Source organism: Sitophilus oryzae, unplaced genomic scaffold (assembly GCF_002938485.1).
Source record: "Sitophilus oryzae breed Bouriz unplaced genomic scaffold, Soryzae_2.0 scaffold_1389_pilon_pilon, whole genome shotgun sequence".
Lineage (NCBI taxonomy): Eukaryota > Metazoa > Arthropoda > Insecta > Coleoptera > Curculionidae > Sitophilus > Sitophilus oryzae.
In genome coordinates, this window is record NW_022146047.1 from 590,191 (window position 1) to 615,025 (window position 24,835).

At 31.3% G+C, this 24,835-nt stretch overlaps 1 protein-coding gene across 7 annotated transcripts in view; it reads left to right on the forward strand.

The window, feature by feature from the left end:
• The window catches only part of LOC115875498 (beta-alanine transporter), a 934,216-nt gene that overhangs the window by 522,876 nt on the left and 386,505 nt on the right, over positions 1 to 24,835 (forward strand). For 5 of the 7 annotated variants that reach the window (XR_004049013.1, XR_004049014.1, XM_030890969.1 and 2 more), the window contains exons 1-5: positions 1,001 to 1,349; positions 7,002 to 7,191; positions 16,914 to 17,172; positions 19,997 to 20,111; positions 20,177 to 20,311. Coding sequence is in view for 5 of the 7 variants with exons in the window: in XM_030890969.1 (XP_030746829.1) it covers positions 1,150 to 1,349; positions 7,002 to 7,191; positions 16,914 to 17,172; positions 19,997 to 20,111; positions 20,177 to 20,311 (899 nt within the window). In the remaining 2 variants the exon portion in view is untranslated. Of the gene's footprint in view, positions 1 to 1,000; positions 1,350 to 7,001; positions 7,192 to 16,913; positions 17,173 to 19,996; positions 20,112 to 20,176; positions 20,312 to 24,835 lie in introns of those variants that run through there. The other 2 variants (XM_030890970.1, XM_030890971.1) reach the window with 1 other exon arrangement.

Here is a 24,835-nt window from a genome sequence, read left to right on the forward strand (position 1 = left end):
TACTATTCCCGAAAGGCCATCTCATAACTATCCACTTAGGAACGCGGAGCACGATCTTTATCTGCCAACCCCGAGCTCAGAACTAGTTAAAGGTTCAATATTGTACAATGCAAAAAAAAATGTACAATCATCTGCCTTGGAATATCAAATCGCTTTCATTCTTTCCTGCATTTCTCAAAGCTCTGAAATCATACTTACTGGAGAGAGCCCTATATGCGGTAAACGACTTTTTTGTTGATGTTTAATCATGAACTAAATATTTTGAATTTTAAAATTTTGATCATCTCAGACGCTGGACAAAGGTCAAATATTTAATATTTTATAACTCTTAAAATTATATCTATTTACTTATTTACTATTTACATTATCATTGTCCATGTATGTTCTATTTGTCATTTTAATGACTTAAATTTTTTTGAATTGTATTATTTTTATTGTGTATATTTTATTTTGTACTTTTGTTTATTTTGAGTGTCTTTGTAACTTGAGTGCTTTGTCGATGAAGCTGTTTTGACTTTTTGCACAATAAAGCGTTATGCTTGGGATTTTATTTATGGGGTCGAATCAAGAATGAACATGGATAAATAACAATTAAATGGAAATTTTTCGAACTTGAAAATTATTTCCAGCGATTTGTCTTTTTAGAATATCGATTTAATTATTAGAATTTTTTTCCCAAAGTTATACGATAAGTAGTTTCTGAGATACAGACGGCGTCCATTCTTAGTTGGCCACCCGGTACATACTGATGCGTATGCCCTTTTTAAATGTGCGTTTGGTATTTATAGATTTTTTAATTCGGCAGATAAAACGAGTGCCATTTTCCAGTCCTCAAAGCGGAGTACGTGCTTAACTGTAATAATTCAATCAGCGTTTCCTCTTCCTGATTTAAAAATCAATTTGCTCCAATTAATACGTCAAATAGCATTAATTCCATTAAAATAGGTAGGTAACCAAGGGTCCTTAATGTAATAACTAATCAAATAATGCTTTTCTAGAGCACAAAAAATTCGCTCCTCTGATATATTTCGATATAAATTTATTTTTGGATTGTTTTTCATAAAAATAACCGATTCAACTATTTAAAGTAATAATAATGTTAGAGAATAGTGTAAAGTGATAACAGAAAAAAATTGAAAAATATTGGAAATGGATTTGGATGAGATTTTACCTTCAATTGGTGAATTTGGAAAATACCAGAAATTAGTTGTGTGGTTTATTTTGTTGCCCGCTGTGTTTCCATGTGGATTTAACGCTTACAGTCAGCTCTTTATGGCTACGGTGCCGAATCATTGGTGCAGATTACCGAATGCGTCCGGTGTGGATTACGATTTATTGAAAAATATCAGGTATCGATTGTGTTTTATTTTAATATTGTTTTTTGATACGTAAAATATTTTAGTTTCGAAAACTATTTGTATCGTTTGTTAAAAAATACAAGTTTACAGCCGAAATGTTTCTACTCGACTATTGTTTTTATTTTTTCTAGCATTTAATTAGAATTTAGAATAAAAAAAATAAATAATAATATTATGTTGTTATTTAAATACTATACAGGAGTCTTAAATAAGTGCAAATATTTTTAGGGGTAGTATATTTCGACCCCAGAAATACGATTATGAGGTTTTTTACGCGAAAAGAAAATTCGGAATTTTTCTGAAAAATTTTATAGAGCGAATATTTATATTGTAAAGAAATTTGGCGAAATTTACTAGTAATAGTTAGGAGTTGTCAGTTACTAGTAATTGTTGTCGCTAGTGAGAGTAACATTTACTAAAAATTGTCAGTGAAAGTCATTCTATTGTACAATAGCGAGAGCGTTGATGGAAGTTGGAACAAATAGAACTTTTAAAACATTGAATCACCTCCATATTTAAGATGATGCACTCATCTTAAAATTACAAGACAATGCTGCCTAAACGGAAGCACCTAAATCAAAGTATTTGTTTATACTTAATCCTTAACCTTAGAAAACATTAAGCTTCTAACTGCTTTAGTATAATTAACTATCAATCGACACAAAGTTGCACGAATCAGTTTTGATTGCTTGAGTTTCAACCTTTTTTTCGATATTCTTTATTTTTTTAATGTTAATAAGAGTTTAATTGATTTATTTTATTAATATGTAATTAAAGTACTTTCCTAAATCAGACTTTTTTTAATTTGGTCTCTGATACCAAGCACCTGCTTGTCCAACAATTTTATTTCTGGTCATATGTGACCCATATCTATGTTGCTATAGATCAAGAGTGTTCTTTTTCTGCCTTTCAAAAGTAATTTACTCTTATAACTTTTTACTTTTCCAGATAAAGTGACATTTGATATGTTAGTATATGAAAAGCAGGATGATTGATGTAGTCAATTAGTTTCGGTCACTTCCTGTTTTACCGGAAATGACTCTACAACTTTTGATTTTTAAATGGTATGTATCCTTGATATTGTTTTACTATACTTGATAGAAAATGGCATTTTGAATAGAGAGACACAAAGAATAGAAGTGGCATATTATATGTCACCTTTGGACATTTTCGCTTAAAAATAGTAATTTAAATTTCTCATGGTCATGGTTATCTTAAAACTACAACTGTTTAAACAAGGAGCATTTTTTAGCGAATAAATTTGTGACTCATACTTGTGTACAACCAGTGCACTCTAAATTGGATTTTAAAATACTATTTTTAAGCAAAAATGTCAAAAGTTGTCTATTCACTCTATTCAGAATGTCATTTTCTATTCAATAATGTAAAAAATACTGAGGGTGCCATTTACAAATCATAGGTTGTAGTCATTTCCGGTGAAAGAGGAAGTGATCCAAACTAACTGAATACATAAACCAATCCTGGTTTATTTCGTATACTAATAAACCAAATGTCGAGTTTTAAGTCGTGTATAGTAGTGTTTAGTGAAAAAATAAAAATCTTTAAAAGTGAGCTACTTTTGAAAAACACCCGGTATATATCTCTCCTCGTATATTGTATTTACTGGACGAATTAATAAAAACGCAAGTGCTGTTTTACATGGCGAAGTTTTAAAAATTTCGCCACTTTTAACTAGTAAGCTTTAGGCCCCTTATTGGTGATATGCCCTTAATGGAACTCGAAAACATATTTTTCCAGCAAAATGACGCACTGCCTCTGAACGCTGAAGTTATCAGCAAATTTTTGCCGCCAATTTCAAGATTAATTGGATAGCTAACCAAGATCCCAGCCGTTGGCAATCGAGGCCGCCTGACTTAGTGCCCATGGATCTATTCCTATGGATATATTTGCTGAAGAATAAAGGTTCCTTATTCTTTGGTATAATCTAGACAAGAATTAAAAATACTTAGCAGTTATGAGAGGGTATCTTTCACCCCCACTGAGTTAATGAATTCCGCGAGAAATGTTCAAAAACTGCCCCGTCTGTCCATAACAGAAGACGGTCGATATGTCGAACACCTGTAGCAAAATATCATGTCTTGGTTTGCTATTATTTTTATTGTTATTAGATATAGTTTAAATGTGTTGATGTTGGTTAGATATATTTTAAATTGTTATAAAATTCTGCATCTCTCATTTAGTTGATGCTCACAGCTAGAATTTTTTTGCATTACAGCCGGTGCCGTTCTAAGCACTTATTTAAAGCGGGCGAATTTTTATTCTACATCTCGAAGAGGAATCGAGCAAAATATCAAGTGTGTTATATTTTTGGAAAGGTAATTTTAAATTATTTTCAATAAATTAAAAATATACAGGGTGTCCCATATAAAAAATCAAATTTTCTGTTGATAATTCTTAAATTATTAATTAAAAAAAAATATACTTAAACCATTAAATTCCACGTAAAAGGGTGCTTTGGAAATGTTTTCATAAAAATACAACATTTTTCATTGCAAAAAAGTTACAGCGATTTGTTACAAATGCATATTTTTGAAAAACATCCCGTAACTCCGAAACAGTAACAGATATCGATATGCGGTTTTCATCATCATGTTTTTGACAAAAATTGAGCTCCAGACACCGATATTAGTTTTTGTCTATCACCTATAGAAAAGGGTGCTTCCATTTAAAAGCGTCGGATTTGACCCACCCTGTATAGTAAAAAGTATGGAACTGATACGGATCGAAAGCTTATGTATAGCGTCAATACAATAAAAAATACGGAACGGATATGGAATAGAAACGGAAAGTATAGTGAAAATCAGCCTTTAAGCTGTTAAATAAAAACATTTTCTACTATTCTTATTGATAAGTTATTAAAATAAACTAGTAATGAACAGTAATAAGCAAGAGATTCTGCCTACAAATATTTTTATTAATTTCCTTTGTAATTTAAAACAAAACAAGCAGGGCCGCTGATTTCTTCGTAGAATTGATATAGCAAGGCATATAGTATAGCATATAATATGGCAAGAGCGGTTTGCCTATTCTGCAAATACATGTCTATTCGCGAAGAATTTAACAACCCATGTGAAAGCTGTTCGTCAAACCTTGAAAAAATACGACGACGATCCGCGTGGACGATCCGCTCCATGTAAAACAGCACTTGCGTTTTTATTAATTCGTCCAGTAAATACAATATACGAGGAGAGATATATACCGGGTGTTTTTCAAAAGTAGCTCACTTTTAAAGATTTTTATTTTTTCACTAAACACTACTATACACGACTTAAAACTCGACATTTGGTTTATTAGTATACGAAATAAACCAGGATTGGTTTATGTATTCAGTTAGTTTGGATCACTTCCTCTTTCACCGGAAATGACTACAACCTATGATTTGTAAATGGCACCCTCAGTATTTTTTACATTATTGAATAGAAAATGACATTCTGAATAGAGTGAATAGACAACTTTTGACATTTTTGCTTAAAAATAGTATTTTAAAATCCAATTTAGAGTGCACTGGTTGTACACAAGTATGAGTCACAAATTTATTCGCTAAAAAATGCTCCTTGTTTAAACAGTTGTAGTTTTAAGATAACCATGACCATGAGAAATTTAAATTACTATTTTTAAGCGAAAATGTCCAAAGGTGACATATAATATGCCACTTCTATTCTTTGTGTCTCTCTATTCAAAATGCCATTTTCTATCAAGTATAGTAAAACAATATCAAGGATACATACCATTTAAAAATCAAAAGTTGTAGAGTCATTTCCGATAAAACAGGAAGTGACCGAAACTAATTGACTACATCAATCATCCTGCTTTTCATATACTAACATATCAAATGTCACTTTATCTGGAAAAGTAAAAAGTTATAAGAGTAAATTACTTTTGAAAGGCAGAAAAAGAACACTCTTGATCTATAGCAACATAGATATGGGTCACATATGACCAGAAATAAAATTGTTGGACAAGCAGGTGCTTGGTATCAGAGACCAAATTAAAAAAAGTCTGATTTAGGAAAGTACTTTAATTACATATTAATAAAATAAATCAATTAAACTCTTATTAACATTAAAAAAATAAAGAATATCGAAAAAAAGGTTGAAACTCAAGCAATCAAAACTGATTCGTGCAACTTTGTGTCGATTGATAGTTAATTATACTAAAGCAGTTAGAAGCTTAATGTTTTCTAAGGTTAAGGGTTAAGTATAAACAAACACTTTGATTTAGGTGCTTCCGTTTAGGCAGCATTGTCTTGTAATTTTAAGATGAGTGCATCATCTTAAATATGGAGGTGATTCAATGTTTTAAAAGTTCTATTTGTTCCAAGTTCCATCAACGCTCTCGCTATTGTACAATAGAATGACTTTCACTGACAATTTTTAGTAAATGTTACTCTCACTAGCGACAACAATTACTAGTAACTGACAACTCACTAACTATTACTAGTAAATTTCGCCAAATTTCTTTACAATATAAATATTCGCTCTATAAAATTTTTCAGAAAAATTCTTTCTGAAAAAAATTTTGTATTTCGAAGGGGTTTATAACAAAATATCAAGTGAACCATTAAATTCTACGTAAAAAGGTGCTTTGGAAATGTTTTCATAGAAATACAACATTTTCCATAGCAAAAAAGTTACAGCGATTTGCTAAAAATGCACATTTTTGAAAAACACCCCGTAACTGAGAAACGGTAACAGATATTGATGTGTACTTTTCACCATCATATTTTTGATGAAAATTGAGCTCCAGACACCAACATTAGTTTTCGTCTATCTCCTACAGAAAAGGGTGTTTCCATTTAAAAGCGTCGAATTTGACCCCACCCTGTACAATAATGTATATCATTACGAAAGTTTTATTTTAAAAATTTATATCTTTTGAAAAAGGTAATAGATTTAATTAAAAGGTGAAAGAATAAACAAATATCAGCACAAATGTTAATAGAGCTGGTACAGATGTAAGAACTTGACAACGCTGTTTTCGATACGCTTCAGTCCGGCCGCCAAAAAAATGTATGGAAAGAAAGGGTATGGAACGGAAGGGAAACGGAACGGATAGTGTGCATTGTCTTATTCATTTACATATGATATAATATTTTATGTAAACGGAAGGGAGCTGATATGGAAGGTATAGTGAGAATCAGCCTTTACACTATTCTTTCCGGTTCAAATTATCAAAATCTGGTACTGTAGCAGCTGCAACGTCTCCATAATATGCTTTATTTTTAACATCCCTGTTTTTATATTCCTCGCATACGACATCTCATATACCTACTTCTTTGGTTTTCAACAGCGTATATCAATTTCAATTCTGTTTCAATTTTAAAGGTACTCATTGATTTACAGCTTCAAAGACGGAGGGTCCGCGTGTATGTGAAATAGCGCTGAAAAATCTGAAATTGTTCATTTAAACTCATGGTAAGTACCTACCATGAGTTAGGATTTCTTAGCAAGTGCTCGAACTCGCGGACGCTCCGCTTCATGTGAAGAAGCACTTAATTAGCAACAATTCATTTCGATCACTAAATAGAAAACTTTTTTAATAATTCGGATTAAAATCTAATTTCCCCACACATAAATATGCATGATGTATCGCCGTCCTAAAATGATTTCCTATTTGTTTCAGCATTCCTTTCGAATCCCATGCGAACAACAAATCAAAATTCAGCCAGTGTCTGATGTACGATCTCAATTACGATAGCATAAATATCGTAAATGCGGCAGCTATCGATCGGATCCGCAACGGCAGTACTGTTCTCTGCAAAAATGGATGGACTTATGACGTGGACGACGTGCGACAATCGGTCGTTAGCGAGGTGAGTCTGGAGCATTTAAAAATATAGTTCGTGAAATTGGATGAAAAATAAATCTGAACTATTTCATGGATTTAATTATTGTCATAATTGACTTCTAATTAACAAAAGGCGGTAGATTTATTTTAAAAGACATTGATATTTTATTGCTTATTTAACTACTATCAACTAATGATAAGATACCCTTTGATCCAAAAAAAAATCATTGCCAAAGACGGCTGGCGAATGACAATCAATAAAAATATTGGCGAGGTCAATCTGGTCCTTTTTACTAAAAATTGACGTAAAACTTGTCAAAAATTAACAGTAATTATAGAAAGATGAAAAAAGGATAAAATGTTTCAAGACACACAAATAATCTATGTTCAAAAATAGTTATTTATGGTACTAGTTTGTTATCTTACATATAAGTCACGCTGGGAAATATTTTCTCAAGTGACTTATATGTTATAACACGCGAGTGCCATACAAAATTTTATCCAACAGCAGAACTGTTTCATATCCAATCTCAAGAATAATTGCGATTTTTTATCGATAAAATAGTGAATTATCAACCAGCAAATCAGATTTTAAAGAAAAGTGATTCAGGAAGATATTCCGCAAGAAATTATTAACCAGGCGGAGAGAGGCGGCTACAGCACAAATACTGCCAGAAAAGTATCGTGGCGTATATAATAGGGAATTCATAACACACTAGTTCGTCATAACTTCAAAAACTCACGCGTGTGTTATTATTTATTTTATATGCATGTTATAATATCTGTATAAGTAGTTGCTGTTGGATAAACATTTTTTTCTTAAATTCTAATCTACGCATTTAAATAATTTTTACTCAATATAAAACTGAATTACATCCTTCTTAAGGTAAACTGGCAATAAGCGCAATTGAAAAATAAAGAAGAGTACGGGACAAGTAAATCACGTCTAGTATTTGATCTCACTAAAATTACCACCGATTGTCATTCCCCAGCCGTCTTTGACACCGTTCTTTTTTTCTTCATATGGTATATTTCTATTTTCTTGAAAATTATCAAAAAAGAAGACAATCTATTGCTTTCGCTACCTAAGTACCTATTTATTTTTCAATGGCCACGTTTCAATAATACAAGATTTCAAACTTAATCAGAAATCCTAAATGTAGAGTGTGGTCCAATAATAATAATACAAGATTATAGCTTCATTCCGAACCTCGTGATTAGTGGAATAAATTAGGGGTTTCAATTACAGTTTATAGTTTACGATCATTCACAGTGTTTAAAAAAACACAATTAAAATTAATAGAATATCCTAGCAACAGCTTGCGTTAGTCAGATGTATCCATAAAGCCCAGAGCCTATACAGGCCGAGGTTCAACAAATTAGAGACAAGCTGAAATTTGGCATGGAGCTTCATTTTGTAGATCTTTAAACATCCTGAAACCACCGCGATGAAGCGTTGAGCCCGTCACCCCAAAACCACCCCTACAAGGGGTAAAAATAGCCCTTTTTTTACTTTTTCTTCAATAACTCTAAAACTACGAATTTTAAGAAAAAAAGTCACGAGTAAAAAATTGAAGAGAAGAAAATTTCCTACTACATAGGTAAAGAACCAAAATGTTTAGAATTTCAGTGGCGCAGGTGCGAATTATTTAATTTAGGAGGATTGTTTTAATAACCCACCATTCTGTGTTTAACTTCAAATGAAAGCATTTTTGAGATAAATCTCGAAACCAAAAAATTTATTAGGATACAAGTTCCTATAAAAACGATCTTTTTAATAAAGGTAAGTTACCAGTGGCGGAGATAATTTTTTTGAATATGCGTTTTTTACATTTTAAAAATATTGAAAAATTGCAGTTTTACAAATAATTTCCCATGAAATAGGTATATTGAAAAATTTACACGTTTAATAACAAAATAAGAAAAACCTTAGCTCAAAAATACACTTCTACATTTGTTGGGTTCATACATGTAATACCATTGCATTGACCATATGCCATAGTGCAGGTGAGTCCCATTCGCTTGCATGTACATGCTTTTTTACAGCCTACCGAAGAGCAATTGCAAAACATTTTCTCTAAAACCTCTGTAGGAGCAATGGGCGGGTCTGAATGTATTGGATTCATCTCTCGATTTTTCAGATTCCAGCCCAAATCTTGCGGTGGTTAATTGTTATTTAACTAAGCCTGGTACTTGTAAGTCAAAAATGAGAATTTAGTTTAACATTTGAATGCAACATTTAACTTACCTGATAAAAAACTCTTAACTCCATGATATTTCGCACTATTGAGGTAGTTGGTAATGATGCCAAGTTGAAGTTGGTATTAAGACTTCTTTTAGCTACGTACTGTTGATAAAGCATGTATCTGGCACTATCCAAATCTACTTTTTTGTCGAGTTATTAACATATGCTGCTATAAAAAACTGAGATGTAACTTCTTCTAACTTCTCCTTTGTAGCATCCCCAAGCAGCATTTGGACGTCGGGACAACGTTGTGTCACGCGACCAAACGTCGGGGCCCAACGTCGGCACAACCTCGTGCCAACCCTAGTCTGCACCAGTTTGGAGAATAATTTTTGGGTCGAAACGACGTTGGATACCGACGTTGGCTAGAAGCCTAATTTAGTACAAACTGCAACGTTGTTTAAAATCCTAATTCACAGAAATACAAAACTAATATGGCGTCTAAGTCGCGTTTTATCCTAAATTGGGATAATTATAGTAAAAATATTATTTTTATGATTTAGTTAGAGACATATGTCAGATGGCAGTGAAGGAAAACAAAACAAAAGTATTTAAGTGTGGGGGATGTTTGAAGATCATAATTATTGAAACACTTTAACCGACTCAGTAACTCGTTACCCAAGGCAAAAAAGTTAGACGCAAACAACTTTATTGATAAATGTATTGTTTCTACTTTGAAAAATACTAATGGGCCTTAAAATTAAAGAAGTTTTAAAAATTTTCTTGAATTTTTTTTTTAGTAAAATGAGAATAATTTATTCGCAGTCGAAAAATTGTTTCCGCGTGTTTTTAGGGTCAAATATTTCAAGTTAATGTATTCAAAAAGCAGGAATTGCTATTTTAGGAACGAAACATTTTCTTATTTAACAACATGGCGGCTTTCACTGTGTTGTTTTGGAGATTAAGATGGAGTAGTTCGAGTAGTCGCATACTGGACTAATAAAGTCGCAGTTCAGCCTTAACAGGTAGTATACTAGTCGCAAGATTGCCTAATTTAGTCATCCTAGAGTCTAGCTTGTGCCGCCCTCTATAATCTAAATAAACGAGGGAGTGGATAAACTATCGGTAATGTATGTCGATGTATATTTAAATTTAGTTTTATATGTACCTTTCTTATGTTCCATTTTAATTAAGTTTTTTTTATAAAAACAAAAACAGCACTGAACTGTCTGACTGAACAGAACAATGAAGTGAAAATTTAAGATTTAAGGTTATGGTTCAATACAGTTGCAAAAAGGTAGTGGCTCGACGTCCTACCAACGTAAGAATAAGGAAATCTAAACAACGTTGGAATTAGTAAAACAGACGACGTTTGCATAACGTTGGAATAGGTCCTGAAACTGACGTCGGAAAACTCTATATTGTCCAACGTTGTAACTACGTTGTCCGAATCACGTAAAGATCACTTAAGCAAAAAGGTTACAAGACAACGTTTATTCGACGTCGCAGAAGCTTCTACTTTGCTGTAGCACTAGTCCAACGTCGGCACAACGTTATAAAAACGTTTAAATTTATTTTAATACCCATGGTAGGGAGCTAACTATTTTTTGTAACTAATCCAACGTTGTGTTTAGTAAACATGTGGTCGCAAGTCGTGAAAATGCTACTTGGGTCGGGATTATAAAATTCTTTTAATAGCTCACATAACTTTTTCTTCTGGATGGTGTTCACTAAATTAATCTTCCCTTTATTGAACACAGTAGACGTTGTGTCACAACCAGATATAGCGTGGACACTAAGAATCACATTCTTCAGATCCCCCAATTTTTGTTGTAAGGCCGATATGTCGATTATTTTATTTGGTTTTGACACCTTTCCTGGACGAATCATAAACAGTCTCTTGTGGCAATAATGAATCAGTAACACTATAATGTCCGTATCTTCGCTAACTACTGCTACGGCCCCTTCTAGTAAATTGTCACTTATTGCGACCGCTGTAGTTACAATAAGAGTATCGGCATCACCATCAGCGAATTAAACATTGCTTCCATTTTCCAACAATACTTTTCCGAGCGCACGAATGAAGTTGCTTTTGTTGGTGTTGTTTGACAAAAAATCTGCTTTTGGTACCTTCTCTGCAGATAAATTCGAGAAAGATACAATTGCTACCATTTTTTTACCTGCAGATCTGCGATTCTGCTCCACAATTTTGGTCTGTATCTCTTCATAGCCATCAAAAACAACAGTGACATTTTTACCATAGTGATATGTTATATAATTATAGTATTGAGAAAACAGATCTAAAAATATCGTAGGGTACAGGCTTGGTTAAATAACAATTTACCACCGCAAGTCTGGGGTTGGAATCTGAATAATCGAGAGATGAATCCAATACATTCAGATCATCCCATTGCTCATACATGGGTTTAAGAGAAAATTTTTTGCAATTGCTCTTCGGGAGGCTGTAAAAAGCATGTACATGCAAGCGAATGGGACTCACCTGCACTATGTGTAACAGTCAAATTTCTTCGCAACGACCTCTGTGTGCTAGCTCATAAAATATCGCAAATAGCTATTATTTTTGCTACTATCATGTTTACTATAATTTTATTGTTAAATATTATTTTATTTAAATTTTACAATTATGCAACCCGATATACACCGCGCTATAGAGCCACAGAATATTGTCACTGGATGCCGCCCAGCATTAGAATTTTTGTCGACCTCTTTTTATCTTTGGTCATCACTTGTCACTTGTCACTGTCAGATCAAATCAGATGTATTTGGATTTATTTATCCTGTGCTTTGGTTATTGAAATTTTATAATTATCAGATAACATTTCGTAGTTAAATTGGTTATTTTTGATGTGGATCGCAGTGTGCAATTCGTTCATTTAATTGTGAGAATTTGTGAGTTTAGTTCGTTCATTGACCGGATATGAAATATGACAATAGAAAATATTCTAAAACATCGTTTTTTATTTATGCCTTTTTGTGAGTTGGACTAGTCAAGATATATAGTTCTCTATCTATATCCTGGAGGGAGATTTCCGGTTGAAATCTGATTTTTTGAAGGAAATCGAATCCTTGCATCACTTCTTGTATACTCCCCGACCGAGAATATCGTCGTGAAGAAATGGCTGCCGTTTCGTGAAGCATTCCCTGTTGGCGAATAGCAGGTCTTCGTAAAGAAGGATTAAGGCTTCCGATACACCTTTGGTCAGAGACGTGGTTGGATTTTGTTGATTTGTATGGACCGCCGACCAATTTCCGCAATGGGATTAAAATAGCCAAATTTTCCGACCGATATTCCGATTCCACGTGCCCAAGAAGTCCCCGAACAGTTCCAAGAGCAAGAAGACCGATCCAGACCGTACAGCACAGAACAGTCCAGAATTCCATCCGTTCCTGTTGCCCGTGTGTAGAGTTACCAGTTGGACATCATAAACCCTCATTGAGGTTTTTTATGTTCACCATTTGAAACCTCAACAACTTGCCTTTCATCTGTACGTCTGCTGACATCCGTGGTCTCCAGTGACAATACACCGAGCTGCTGTACCCCGCTGTAGCCACACCATAGCTATACACCGTAGCTCAGCCGGAGGAACTTCGAGTAGTTTCAAGTTTATACAACGATTAGAGTAAGACTGTTTAGATTAGTATAATTTTAGATTTGCTATATGTAAACCACTGGTTGTATCTAGTGTTAAGTTAGATAAGGGGGGATGACGTCTTAGTTTTAATATAGCTTAGACCATTTTCATTTTTCATTTATTTTATCGATTTAAACTTTACTTCATTTCATATACATTTCATCATTTTCTCTATACATTTAACCTTTTTGATATTTCAATAAATTGCTTAAATATTTTTAGTAGTATTATTTGCAGTCTAGTCTCATAGTTAAGTTAGAGTCACTTAAGTACAAATAGTTATAGAATATTTGAAGTTCATGATAGTTGCACTCAACAGTTCGAGGTTAGTGTTGAAGTCTACTTAATAGTAACATCTTTTATGCCGAGTTCATAGAGTATAATCTCGTGGCGCCCTTTTATTAATACCTTTGAACCCCGACCACCCGGCTGTTAAAATTAAAAAGCTAGTGGCCTCTATGTAACTCATTCAGATTAAGTAAACTTTGTGTTTTATTGAACTTCGACTAAGAAAGGGCGTGGTATATGGCATGTGGTCAATGCAATGGCATTACATGTATGAACCCAACAAACGTGGAAGTGAATGAGGACTATCCTTAAGACAAGTTATCCTGTTTTTGAGTTAAGGTTTTTCTTATTTTGTTATTAAACGTATACATTTTTCAATATACCTATTTCGTGGGAAATTATTTGTAAAACTGCAATTTTTCTTATTCAATGTTTTTAAAATGTAAAAAACGCACATTTAAAAAAAATATCTCCGCCACTGATAACTTACCTTTATTAAAAAGATCGTTTTTATAGGAACTTGTATCCTAATAAATTGTTTGGTCTCGAGATTTATCTCAAAAATACTTTCATTTGAAGTTAAACACAGAATGATGGGTTATCATCCTAAATTAAAGAATTCGTAAATTCGTGTTTTTGAATTTTCTGAAAAAAAAATTACCCTGGCCGTTATGCCTTGCGGAACGTTTTCGATGGGCCACCCTGTATGTAGTTACGAAGGGCAATGAATAGTGAAAGAGATGTTTTCTCAGCAGATTTGATAAGGTATACCTATAGGTACTAATCTGGAAATTTTTGTTGAGAAAATAATCAAGTTTTAAGACAAACAACTATACGAAAATATTAAGTCATTAATATAAAATCCGTTCAGTTTACAGTTTTTATGGCAATATAGGCGATAAGAACGAAATAAATAGGTGTATTTATGTATATGTATATTTTTGACGTCAAAAGTGACTTTTACTACTATTTAATGTAATCTGTAGAAAATAGACTGCAATTTAAGTACAAAATTGTTAACAGTATAATAATCACAAAACAGTTTATTTCGTAACACTAATTTAGAATGATTATATTATATTATTGATTAATAATTAATTTATTTATTTTTCTGTTCGAAAGTTGTAGACAGATTTATTCTTTCATATAGCATATTTTCTAAGCGTGGCATTGTCTTTAATTCTGAAATTTATAGACAAACTAGCTGACCAGGTAAACGTTGTTTTGCCATATAAATATTTTTGTCCACGACCACTTAATAATTAATCAATATTCTACTTCCTAGCTGAAGGAATATGTTGCCCATATTTGTAATAGAGTAAAATATAACAGCTGATAACAGTGAATTATGATAAATCACACTTTGTATTTACTTTACATTTGTTGCTATGTCAACGCGACACCCACAACATCCCGATGCGCGGCGTGGATGATTTGACGTTTTTTTTATCTTTTCTTTTTATTAATTTTAACGTTTAAAATTGTCAAATGTTAAGTAGGTAGTGATTATTAAGTGACATATCAAGAACTCGTTTAAAATCAAAAAATGTTATGAGAGTGATAATGTGTGAGTCCTGTACACCACCAGACATAGCAGAGGCGGCCAAATTAACAAGTATTGGATTGCTACCACAAAATTCTAAGGATCGTTACATGTCTGCCTATAAAAACTTTCTAGACTAGAGGATTGCTAAAGGCATAAATTCGTTTTCCGAATCCGTGTTGTTAGTATATTTAGTTGCCATTTAGTTGCCAAACAAAAATCAATCTCCTGATTGACTAAAGAATGTTGATACGATATTTTCATGCAAAGAACTTGAAATAATACCAATGAAATTCAAATACATATATAACTTTATATAAAACACAAATTACCAACTTTAGTTACACAAAATAACAAAAAGTCAGATGATGGTATTCCAATTTATCGTTCTCCAACAACTGTACTCAACTAAAGTTGGAAGAAGTATGTGTTTTATTGCAAAAAACTTGAAGCAGCATCAATAAAATTTAAATACATATATAACGATAAATAAAACAGAAATTACCAACTTTAGTTACACAAAACAACAAAAAGTCAGCTGCTGGTGGTACGATCTATAATTTTTCAACAAATTTATTTTACTAAAGGTGGTAGAAAAAAGTACTAATATACAGGTATGTCGTAAAACACAAAATAATAAACTTCCCAAATATTTTAAAATAGAATAGTTCTGCGACTCTTGATGCATAGCAACTAATGATATTGACGTTTTTATTATCTTTTAGTTAATTTTGATGTTTGAAATTGCCAAATTTTAAGTAGGTAGTGACATTTTAATAAATAAATTTGAAATATAAATTAAAATTCAACATATACTAATTAAAAAATAAAAAATAAACATAATTCTTAACTGGTTCTTAAGTAACATAACTAAAAAAAAATATCCTACAAAATTGAATATCAGCATTTTAATAATTTACTCTCAACTTACATTACTAATACAAAAAAATATATAAAAAAATATATCACTAAAAATAAATTTAACTATTGCTTAAGTATTTTTCTTTGAATCAATTTATCTAATTATGGTGGATTATACGGCTCCCCTCACCTTATGATTTTAGTCTAGTTGTTTTTAATTTTTCAAATTTAACATACCATATTGTTATCTGTGATTGTGATAGATATGCAATTTTTGTGATAAATATAATTTTTTGACTTTGTAAAAAATTTTTTTTTTTACTTTTCAACTTGTTTGTGATTGTATTTTATAAATTTGACCTCTGTAATTGTTTTTAGCTTTTGGCCTGAAGATGGGAATATTTTAAATTCCCGAAACATGTCGCCCCCCTTGCTTTTTTAAGCATTAAAAATTTTTAAATTAAAGAACTTAAAGATTGTGAGTTATTGTCCTTTTACCCTCCTTCAAACGTTTGCTTTGATAATATTTACTCACACTGCGTTAGAGAACGTTTACTCCTCATAATTATTATAATGGCCGTGGACAAAGTATAGTATTCAACTCGCAATTTATAGCCATTATTTACTCGGGTGACTTGCGACTTAGGTGAATAATGGCTAGCATAAATTACTCGTTCAATAATATACTATTATGGGACAATAGTCATTATTATTCACGAGGGTGAAAATTATTGAATTACTAATAGTAAAACTAACTGTTCTTCTAACTTCTAGAAGACCTATAACGTTTGTTAATTTCAATGCCGCCTTAACCTTGTTTACATTCCTAGGAGGTAGAGATCCAGCTGTCATTCCATCTTTTGGGTGCTATTCTTATCGGTCTTTGTGCTCTTGGTTTTCCGGTTTTAGCGAGGTATATCAGTCTGTCCTGATTTATTCTTTCTACATAGTCTTACTACAATATCTCTACCTTTACCTTCACCATCTAATTATATTTCAACCTTGCACGTTGATCATATTTCTTCACTTTCATTGTTGTTGTGACGTTACCTGTGTTTAGCTTGTTAACAATGGTGATAGATATTTTAAGTGAAAGAATAAATAAAAAATAACTTATAATTAGTATATAATAAGATTATCTTGCATTATTGCCTACTAGGGAGATTATGATATTTACAGACAATGATATAAATACTTGAATTTTATTTTATTTTCAGTGGAACCTCGTCTGTTCCAAGAACTTTGCTCCCACACTAGCCTTGGTTCTCTTCGGTTTAAGTGGCTTAATAGGCAATTGTATTTTTGGCTACATCCAAGACGGCTTTGGAAGGAAGCCCGCTTATTATATATATTTACTTATACAGTGTGTTTTCGGTGTTGGTACCATTCTAGCCGACAATTTCGTGATATGGCTTGTTTTTCGAATAGGGGTTGGATTTACCGTGCCGGCCATATTAGGCACACCATATGTTTTAGGTAGGAATAGGATAAACTATGGATAGCCATACCTGTAATATTTAAATATAACTACAATGTTTACACAAAAAAAAAGAATTTGTAGAAAACGTATTATGGGATAATAATATAAATTATTTTTTAACGCTTTTCAAAAATAATATCTTAATAGTGTGTCATACAAATTTACTACTATTTCAATGGAATTTTTACAACTTATAACAAAGCTACAAAAATCGATTTTGGAATAAATAGAATTAATGAAAGAATTATAAAATTTAAACTTAGTTTCTATCTGAAGAAGAGACATTACAATTGAGGGTTTACATGCACACATCATCTTGACACAAGTCTGGCTGGCTGGTACTGAACAGGCTATGTATCTCAATAGATGTTAAAAAATAAATAAAAATCTTTGAGTAAAATTGAAGTGAAACATTTTTATAACCTAATATTTGTTCTTTAGATATTTTCTTAGAATTGTCAAGTATAGATCATATCAAATAAACTTTTAGTCACGTGATTAAGCTTGACTTTTACATATTTTCTATTACATAATCAAAATATTTTAAAAAACAAAAATGAATTAATTATAAATATATAAACAATAATTATTATTTACATAAACAAAACTCACCTCTTTAACAGTACGCAAGGGACATAAAGGGCCATGATTACTGCTTTCCCGTTCAAAATATTGTAATAAAGTTGCTATAAGTTTTTAACAACGGCTGTTAAGCTGCTTCGGCATCGAACACCTCGCACTACAAGGGGTTCTAAGAAGAACAATTTTCGACTGCAACGTCTGCTAGTAAAAAGTTGTAAGTTTAAAGTATCACAATACAATTCACTGAAACCAAAAACTATTAATATACTAAACTAAAGTGTCAAAACAAATCAAAATATCAGGAAATAAATAAATGAATTTGTCAACTTGATATTTTTTACAGCAGAGCTACCACCTGAATCGCCAGCGGGAAATTTAAATTCCAGTTATTCAGCCAACGCCGAATATGTCCATAGTTGGCAACACTGAATTTAATAATCACGCCCTCGATGACGTAACTTAAAGTTTATTTGATATCGCTTATATATCATAGTTTATGTTAACTCTCGGGTTGGTAGGCCCCAAAGATAGAGCCACAGTATGGAGTGTAGAGGTAAGGAGAAATAACTCCGTGCATTAAAAAATGGTCAAAAAAAGGGAAGAATTAGGATGGCGCTGCTGTAGCAAGATTCTAAAATTTAAGACATGCGCCGAACATTTTAGAACAGATGATTCTAAATATTTGACGTGAAGCAAACGCGAAGCCGCGGGTTAAAAAAAATACAATTTAATTTTCATGTTGCATGAAATAAATTACAGATTTTTATTCAGCAGCAATAGACTAGGCCCTTTCTTTATTGTTTCTCATAAGTTATTTCGCAATTGTCATTCAAGACGACGAAAAAATATTCTTATCGTTTTAGCTTAAAATTAATGGTAATTATAATTAGGACAAATTTTATTTAAAGTAATAATTGGTGATGGGTTTAAAATAAATATAATGCAGCTTTAAAATAACTTCATACCTACATTTATTTAGTATAAAAGTAAGTCAATATGCGGTTTTATTATCGATTATTCAGATATCAGAGCCTCTTTTTATTGTTTCTCATAAGTTATTTTGTAAATCTCATTCAAGATGAAAAAGCTTTAGTTTAAAATTAATGTTAATTATAATTAGGAAAACTTTATTACAAGTTTAATTGATGATATGGGATTTAAATAAATATAATGCAGGTCAAAAATAACGTAACACATTTTATTTAGTATAAAAATTAAGCCAATATAATATAATTTTATACTGTACAAGTATTTATTTACGTTTTGCCATCGTAGTTGCCATTCATTCAGAATAGTGGATTTTAAATGTTCGATAGTCGGATGGCTTAACTACCTTAATATCAACTACTTCTAGACAAGAATCGTGTGCAGTATTATCTTCTTTTTCACTCCCAGCTATTCCAACATGGCTTGGGAAGTGAAATAATAATATAATTTTATAGCCCTTCCAGATGCTCATGTCTTCCTTGTAGTTCACCCAATAGAATCGTTCTCGCAGCTTCCTCCCAATTTGGTAGTTGCTATTCATTCAGAATAGTGGATTTTAAATATATGTGGTAGTCAGATGGTTTAACTATCGTAACTATAACTACTTTTAATAATTCTTTTTCTCAATTCTTTGCACTATAATTTGCATCCCACGTATTGTAATATTTTCCTTTGAATTTCGTTTCCTATTGTTCCATGGCTTGAGACGTAATGTTATAGCCCTTCCAGATCCTCATGTATATGTCCCTTTTTCTTGTAGTCCACCCAATAGAACCTTTCTCTTAGCTTCCTCTCAAGTTGGTAGTTGCCATTCATTAAGAATAGTGGATTTTAAACATGTTTTGTACTCGGATGGTTTAACTACTGTAACATCATAAATAAATTGTATACCAACACATAATGGCCAAACTTCAACAGACTTTAATATTCATAAACCTCATCAGAAGAAAATATTTTTTGATCCAAAGTTTCTTTTTCGTTATTAGAATAAATTACCTGCAATTGTTTGGTTATATTTATTTTTATTCTCTTATCTATGGTTACTTTTCATTTTTTAGAATCATGCGTTTTTAGCGCCACTGTAGTTATTTGGCGAACCCTTATTCTTCCCATTTTGTGACCACTTTTTCAATAAAAGTCCCGTAAGAGTTATTTCTCCTTACCTCTCCACTCCATAAGCCACAGTTAAAATTCTAATTAATTAATTATTATATTTGTTAGAACTGTCAAAAATGTCATAGTTTATTTTAGCTATCGAGTTGGTAGGACCTAAAGACAGAACCACAGTTACAATTCTGATTAATATAGCATATTCAGTGTCATTGGTTCTACTGGCTATTGTGGTTTGGGTGATCAGGGACTGGCGGTAAGTTAGGTTTTTAATAAATAGTAAATATACGAATTTTTAACTTTAATAAGATTTTTTCGTAGATGGCTAGCTTTGGCTACAACAGCACCCTTTGCAACTTTATTTTTAACTTGGTGCTTGCTGCCAGAGAGTCCAAGATGGTTGTTAGCTAGAGGTCGACGCGAGGAGGCAAAAAGAATACTAACTAAAATAGCCAGGTATATTTTATTACTAACTAGCTGACCCGCCTAACTTAGTTTTTTTTGTCAATATCGTGTTGTGGATGACTGATTGAGACCAGTCAATTTGAGATTTGTTGTTATTTGTTCTCTATATTTCTGTTATAGATTTCTGTTAATATTTCTATTCAAGTATTTTCTGGTATAACAGGGTGGCGCCCCCCATACGCCGCGGAAGCTCCAAGGAGAACAGTAGTTTATATCGAAATGAAATTTTGTCACCATACGTAGGTTAACTGAAAGCATTTTATAAAAATATATAGAATTATAGAGAGTGTTCCCCAAAAAGTTACACATCAAAGTTTGTTTTTTTATAATGGACCACCCTATATATTAATTGATTTTCGGATTCTCGGAAAAAAATAAAGGTGAGTTTTATTAAAGAAGTTTATACCTAAGATCTAAGGAGTTTGACATATTTCACATTTTGTGAAAATGAAGAGTAAATTTTAAATTTCGATAACAGCTACCTAAATTTTAGTTAAGCTTGTATAGCCTCATATTTAATTACAGTAGCCATTGTATGTTAAACCAATTTGAAATTTGACCCGAAAAGTTATACAGGATGAGACAAAATTAATATGGAACATTAGGCACTTTTAAAAGCAAGTTACTCCTTTATTTTAAATGGAACACCCAGTATATTTTCCGGTGTTCAATGGGGAATTTATATATCTTCAAAATATTATTTGGGTGTCTACCCCTCAGATAAAGATTTTCCTAGATATTTTAATTTTTATGATTTTGCGTCTGTAGATCTTTATTATTTCAAAAAATCTAGGGTGGCTGTGTGATATACCTTTTGTTAATTTAACAAAAATTAACCTTATATTTTAGTCATATACTTCGTTTATAAAACTCACCTATATTTGTCTTCCAGAATCCGAAAATCAATTAATATATGGGGTGTTCCGTTACAAAAAATACAACTTTGATATGTAACTTTTTTTAGGGACACCCTGTAGAGCTCTCTATATTTTGTGTCAGTGCTCTGAATTAACCTACATAAGTTCACAAAATTTCATTTCAATACAAACTGTCGTTATCCGTAGAGCCTCCACGGCACCGGCGTATGAGAGGCTCCACCCTGTATTTCAAAATATTTCTATATTTGAATATGGTATTTTCTTACTATTTTCCTTTGAATTTCTAGTCTATAATATCTAGTAGTCACTAATTTGACTGTTCATTGCGAAAGAAGGCGGAGTTTCAAACCTAATTTATTAAAAACTTATTTTTTCAATAACCTTTTTCTCTGATTTGTTCGTTAATTTAATAGTAATTCTGCTATTCGGAGTGGACACGAATCCAACAAATCATAGATCATTAAAATCGATCAAGCCGTTCATTAGTTATAAACAACTATTCTTACTGGCCTTCTGACATATTTAGGGTTTACCCGATCAAAAATGAGATTTTCGATAGGGCTTTTCAGTACAAACAAATTTAACTGTAATTATATTATAGGCTATAATTTAGCTAAATTATTACTAGTAATATGTAATAAATAATAAACAGCTAAATAATTACAAATTACATTAATTTTAAATTTTAATCGATTAAAGGCATTTAGCTAAATAAATATGGTACAAGCTCATATCAAAAAGTCTCCAAATTTCTTGTTTATGTAGGTATACTGCCAATTTAATTGCCATGAGTCAAAAGGGCCAATAATAAGTCAATACAGGGTGATCCGAACTGTATTCCGGAAACTTCGGCAGCATATTCTGCAGATAACACTAAGTAAAAAGGTTCGTATAAATGTATATCCTAAAATGCTTAGTTTCAGAGATACAGGGTGTAGAAGTTTCATTTTTATTTCGATTTTTTCCAAATAATTTCTGAAGTAACGTCAATATACTTAGACAAAAATTGGTGTCTGGGAGTTATTTGACATGAGAAATTTTATTTTGATGTCAATATGCCTCTTACTAGTAGAGGGCGCCACCTACATATTTTTTAACTTTTTTGAAGAGTAATAACTTTTCGTCCCTAGCTGTATAAAACTACTGAGAAAAAAAATATACATTTACGACGTTTTTTACGTAAAAAAGAGGTCTTGGTAAAAATCGCTATGAGTAACGTTTTCCGAGATATTTGAAATCGAATTTATCAATACCTGTTATCATTGACATAAATTATACAGGGTTGTTCACCACATACGACACTGAGTATTGTAGCTAAACGATGAGATTTTTACAAATTGTAAGTTTGGGGTTCGTTAAAGGACTATTAGAGCTACAATTTAAAAATATTTTTACAAGATACAGAGTGTCCCAAATAAATAAAAAATAAAAAACAAAGTTGTATTTTTTTAAATGGAACACCCTGTATATTATTACATTTTTAGTTTCTACGATTAAAATAAAGGTAAATTTGATTAAGGTTTATTATACTTAAACCTTACCGTTTTTGAAATATTTTCAATTTTGTGAAATTGCAGTAAAATTTTTAAAGCTTCATTTCTCCAAGGGTATCAATGTTTTTAATACTAAATATTTAATGAAGTTTATTTATTGATCAGTTATTGTGTTGCAATAATAAAAATAATACTACCTTATACAGAGTGTCTAAAAATTTATTTTAAATAATTATTAGCTTCAAACGGCAATAACTTCTTTAATTTAAATGGAATGCTCTGTATATTTTAGGAGAATCAGATGCACAATTAAATTGTCTATCAAATTGTATTATAGCATTTTTTACCTATCCCTTCAAGTTTTCGTAGAAAATGCATTTTCTTATAATATAGACCTCATTTATCAATATATCCATGGAATATTGATATTTTAGATTGTTTTTAAAGCAACAAATGTACAAAATGTACAAACTAGACTAGTAATATTATCGTTTTTAGCAAAACGATAATATTACTAGCCCATTTGTATGCAAAAAGAAAACTATTTAAATCTTTATAAAAGAGTATACCATTAATTAAATATAACACCATTTTAATTACAAACTTAATTGTGTTCGTTAATAAATTATTTTAAATAAATGTGGATTTGAGTCAGAAATCAATATAATAGGTTATCAAATTAGTCTCTGTTGTTATAAATAAGCATTTATTAAAAAATGAAATATCATTTTTAAGGTGTTACTTTTTATCTGTCGAATGTATACTGTCTAATGCCCATACAAAATTCAGTTTTTTAGTATTTGGAGCAATTATTATTAATCAACGCCAACAGTCAGTTAATGTAGTTTGAATACTGGAATCATATTAATTGATCCTCTTTAACAAATATTTAAACAGTTTTTTTTTATTTTTTAATGAAATAAACGAATTATATCGACAATATTAGTATCTGTACTCTTTAAAAATTTGGTACATCTTTAAAAATAATCTAAAATGTCAATAGTCCATGGGTATATTGATAAATAAGTTCTAAATTACAGGAAAATGCATTTTCTACGGAAACTTAAAGAGATAGGTAAAAAATGGTATAATATAATTTGATACACAATTAAATTGTGCATCTGATTCTCGTAAAATATACAGGGTGTTCCATTTAAATTAAACAAGTTATTGCCGTTTGAAGCTAATAATTATTTAAATAAAATTTTAGATACTCTGTATAAGGTAGTATTATTTTTATTATTGCAACACAATAACTGATCAGTAAATAAACTTCAGTAAATATTTAGTATTAAAAACTTTGATACCCTTGGAGAAATGAAGCCTTAAAATTTTTACTGCAATTTCACAAATTTGAAAATATTTTAAAAACGGTAAGGTTTAAGTATAATAAACCTTAATCAAATTTACCTTTATTTTAATCGTAGAAACTAAAAATGTGATAATATACAGGGTGTTCCATTTAAAAAAATACAAGTTTGATATTTTTTACTTATTTGGGACACTCTGTATCTTGTAAAATTATTTTTAAATTGTACCTCTAATAGTCCTTCATCGAACCCAAAACTTACAATTTGTAAAAATCTCATCGTTTAGCTACAATACTCCGTGTCGTATGTGGTGAACAACCCTGTATATGTTGACTAAATAGTTATTAGACTGAAATCATAAATTTGAAATGTTTTTGTGCGAAAAGTTCAACAGAAACTGATTAATTTAAAAAAAAAAATCCAAATTTATTTTAGTTTAGTGAAATAACTATCTACTCAACGTGTATATTTTTCGTCAATAATGACATGTATTGACTATTTCCATTCTAAATATCTTGAGAACGGTTGTTCGTAGCGATTTTTAGAAAGAGATATTTTTTACGCGAAAAGTCACAGATATTTTTCCCTATGTAGTTTTATACAGGTACGGACAAAATGTTATTACGCTTCAAAACAGTTAAAACACATCTAGGTGGCGCCCTCTACTAGTAGGAATCATATTGATATCAAAATAAAATTTTTCATGTCCAAAAAACTTCTAGACACCAATTTTTATCCAAATATTGACGTTACATTAGAAATTATTTGGAAAAAATCGCAATAAAAATGAAACTTCTACACCCTGTATCTTTGAAACTAAGCATTTTACAGAAT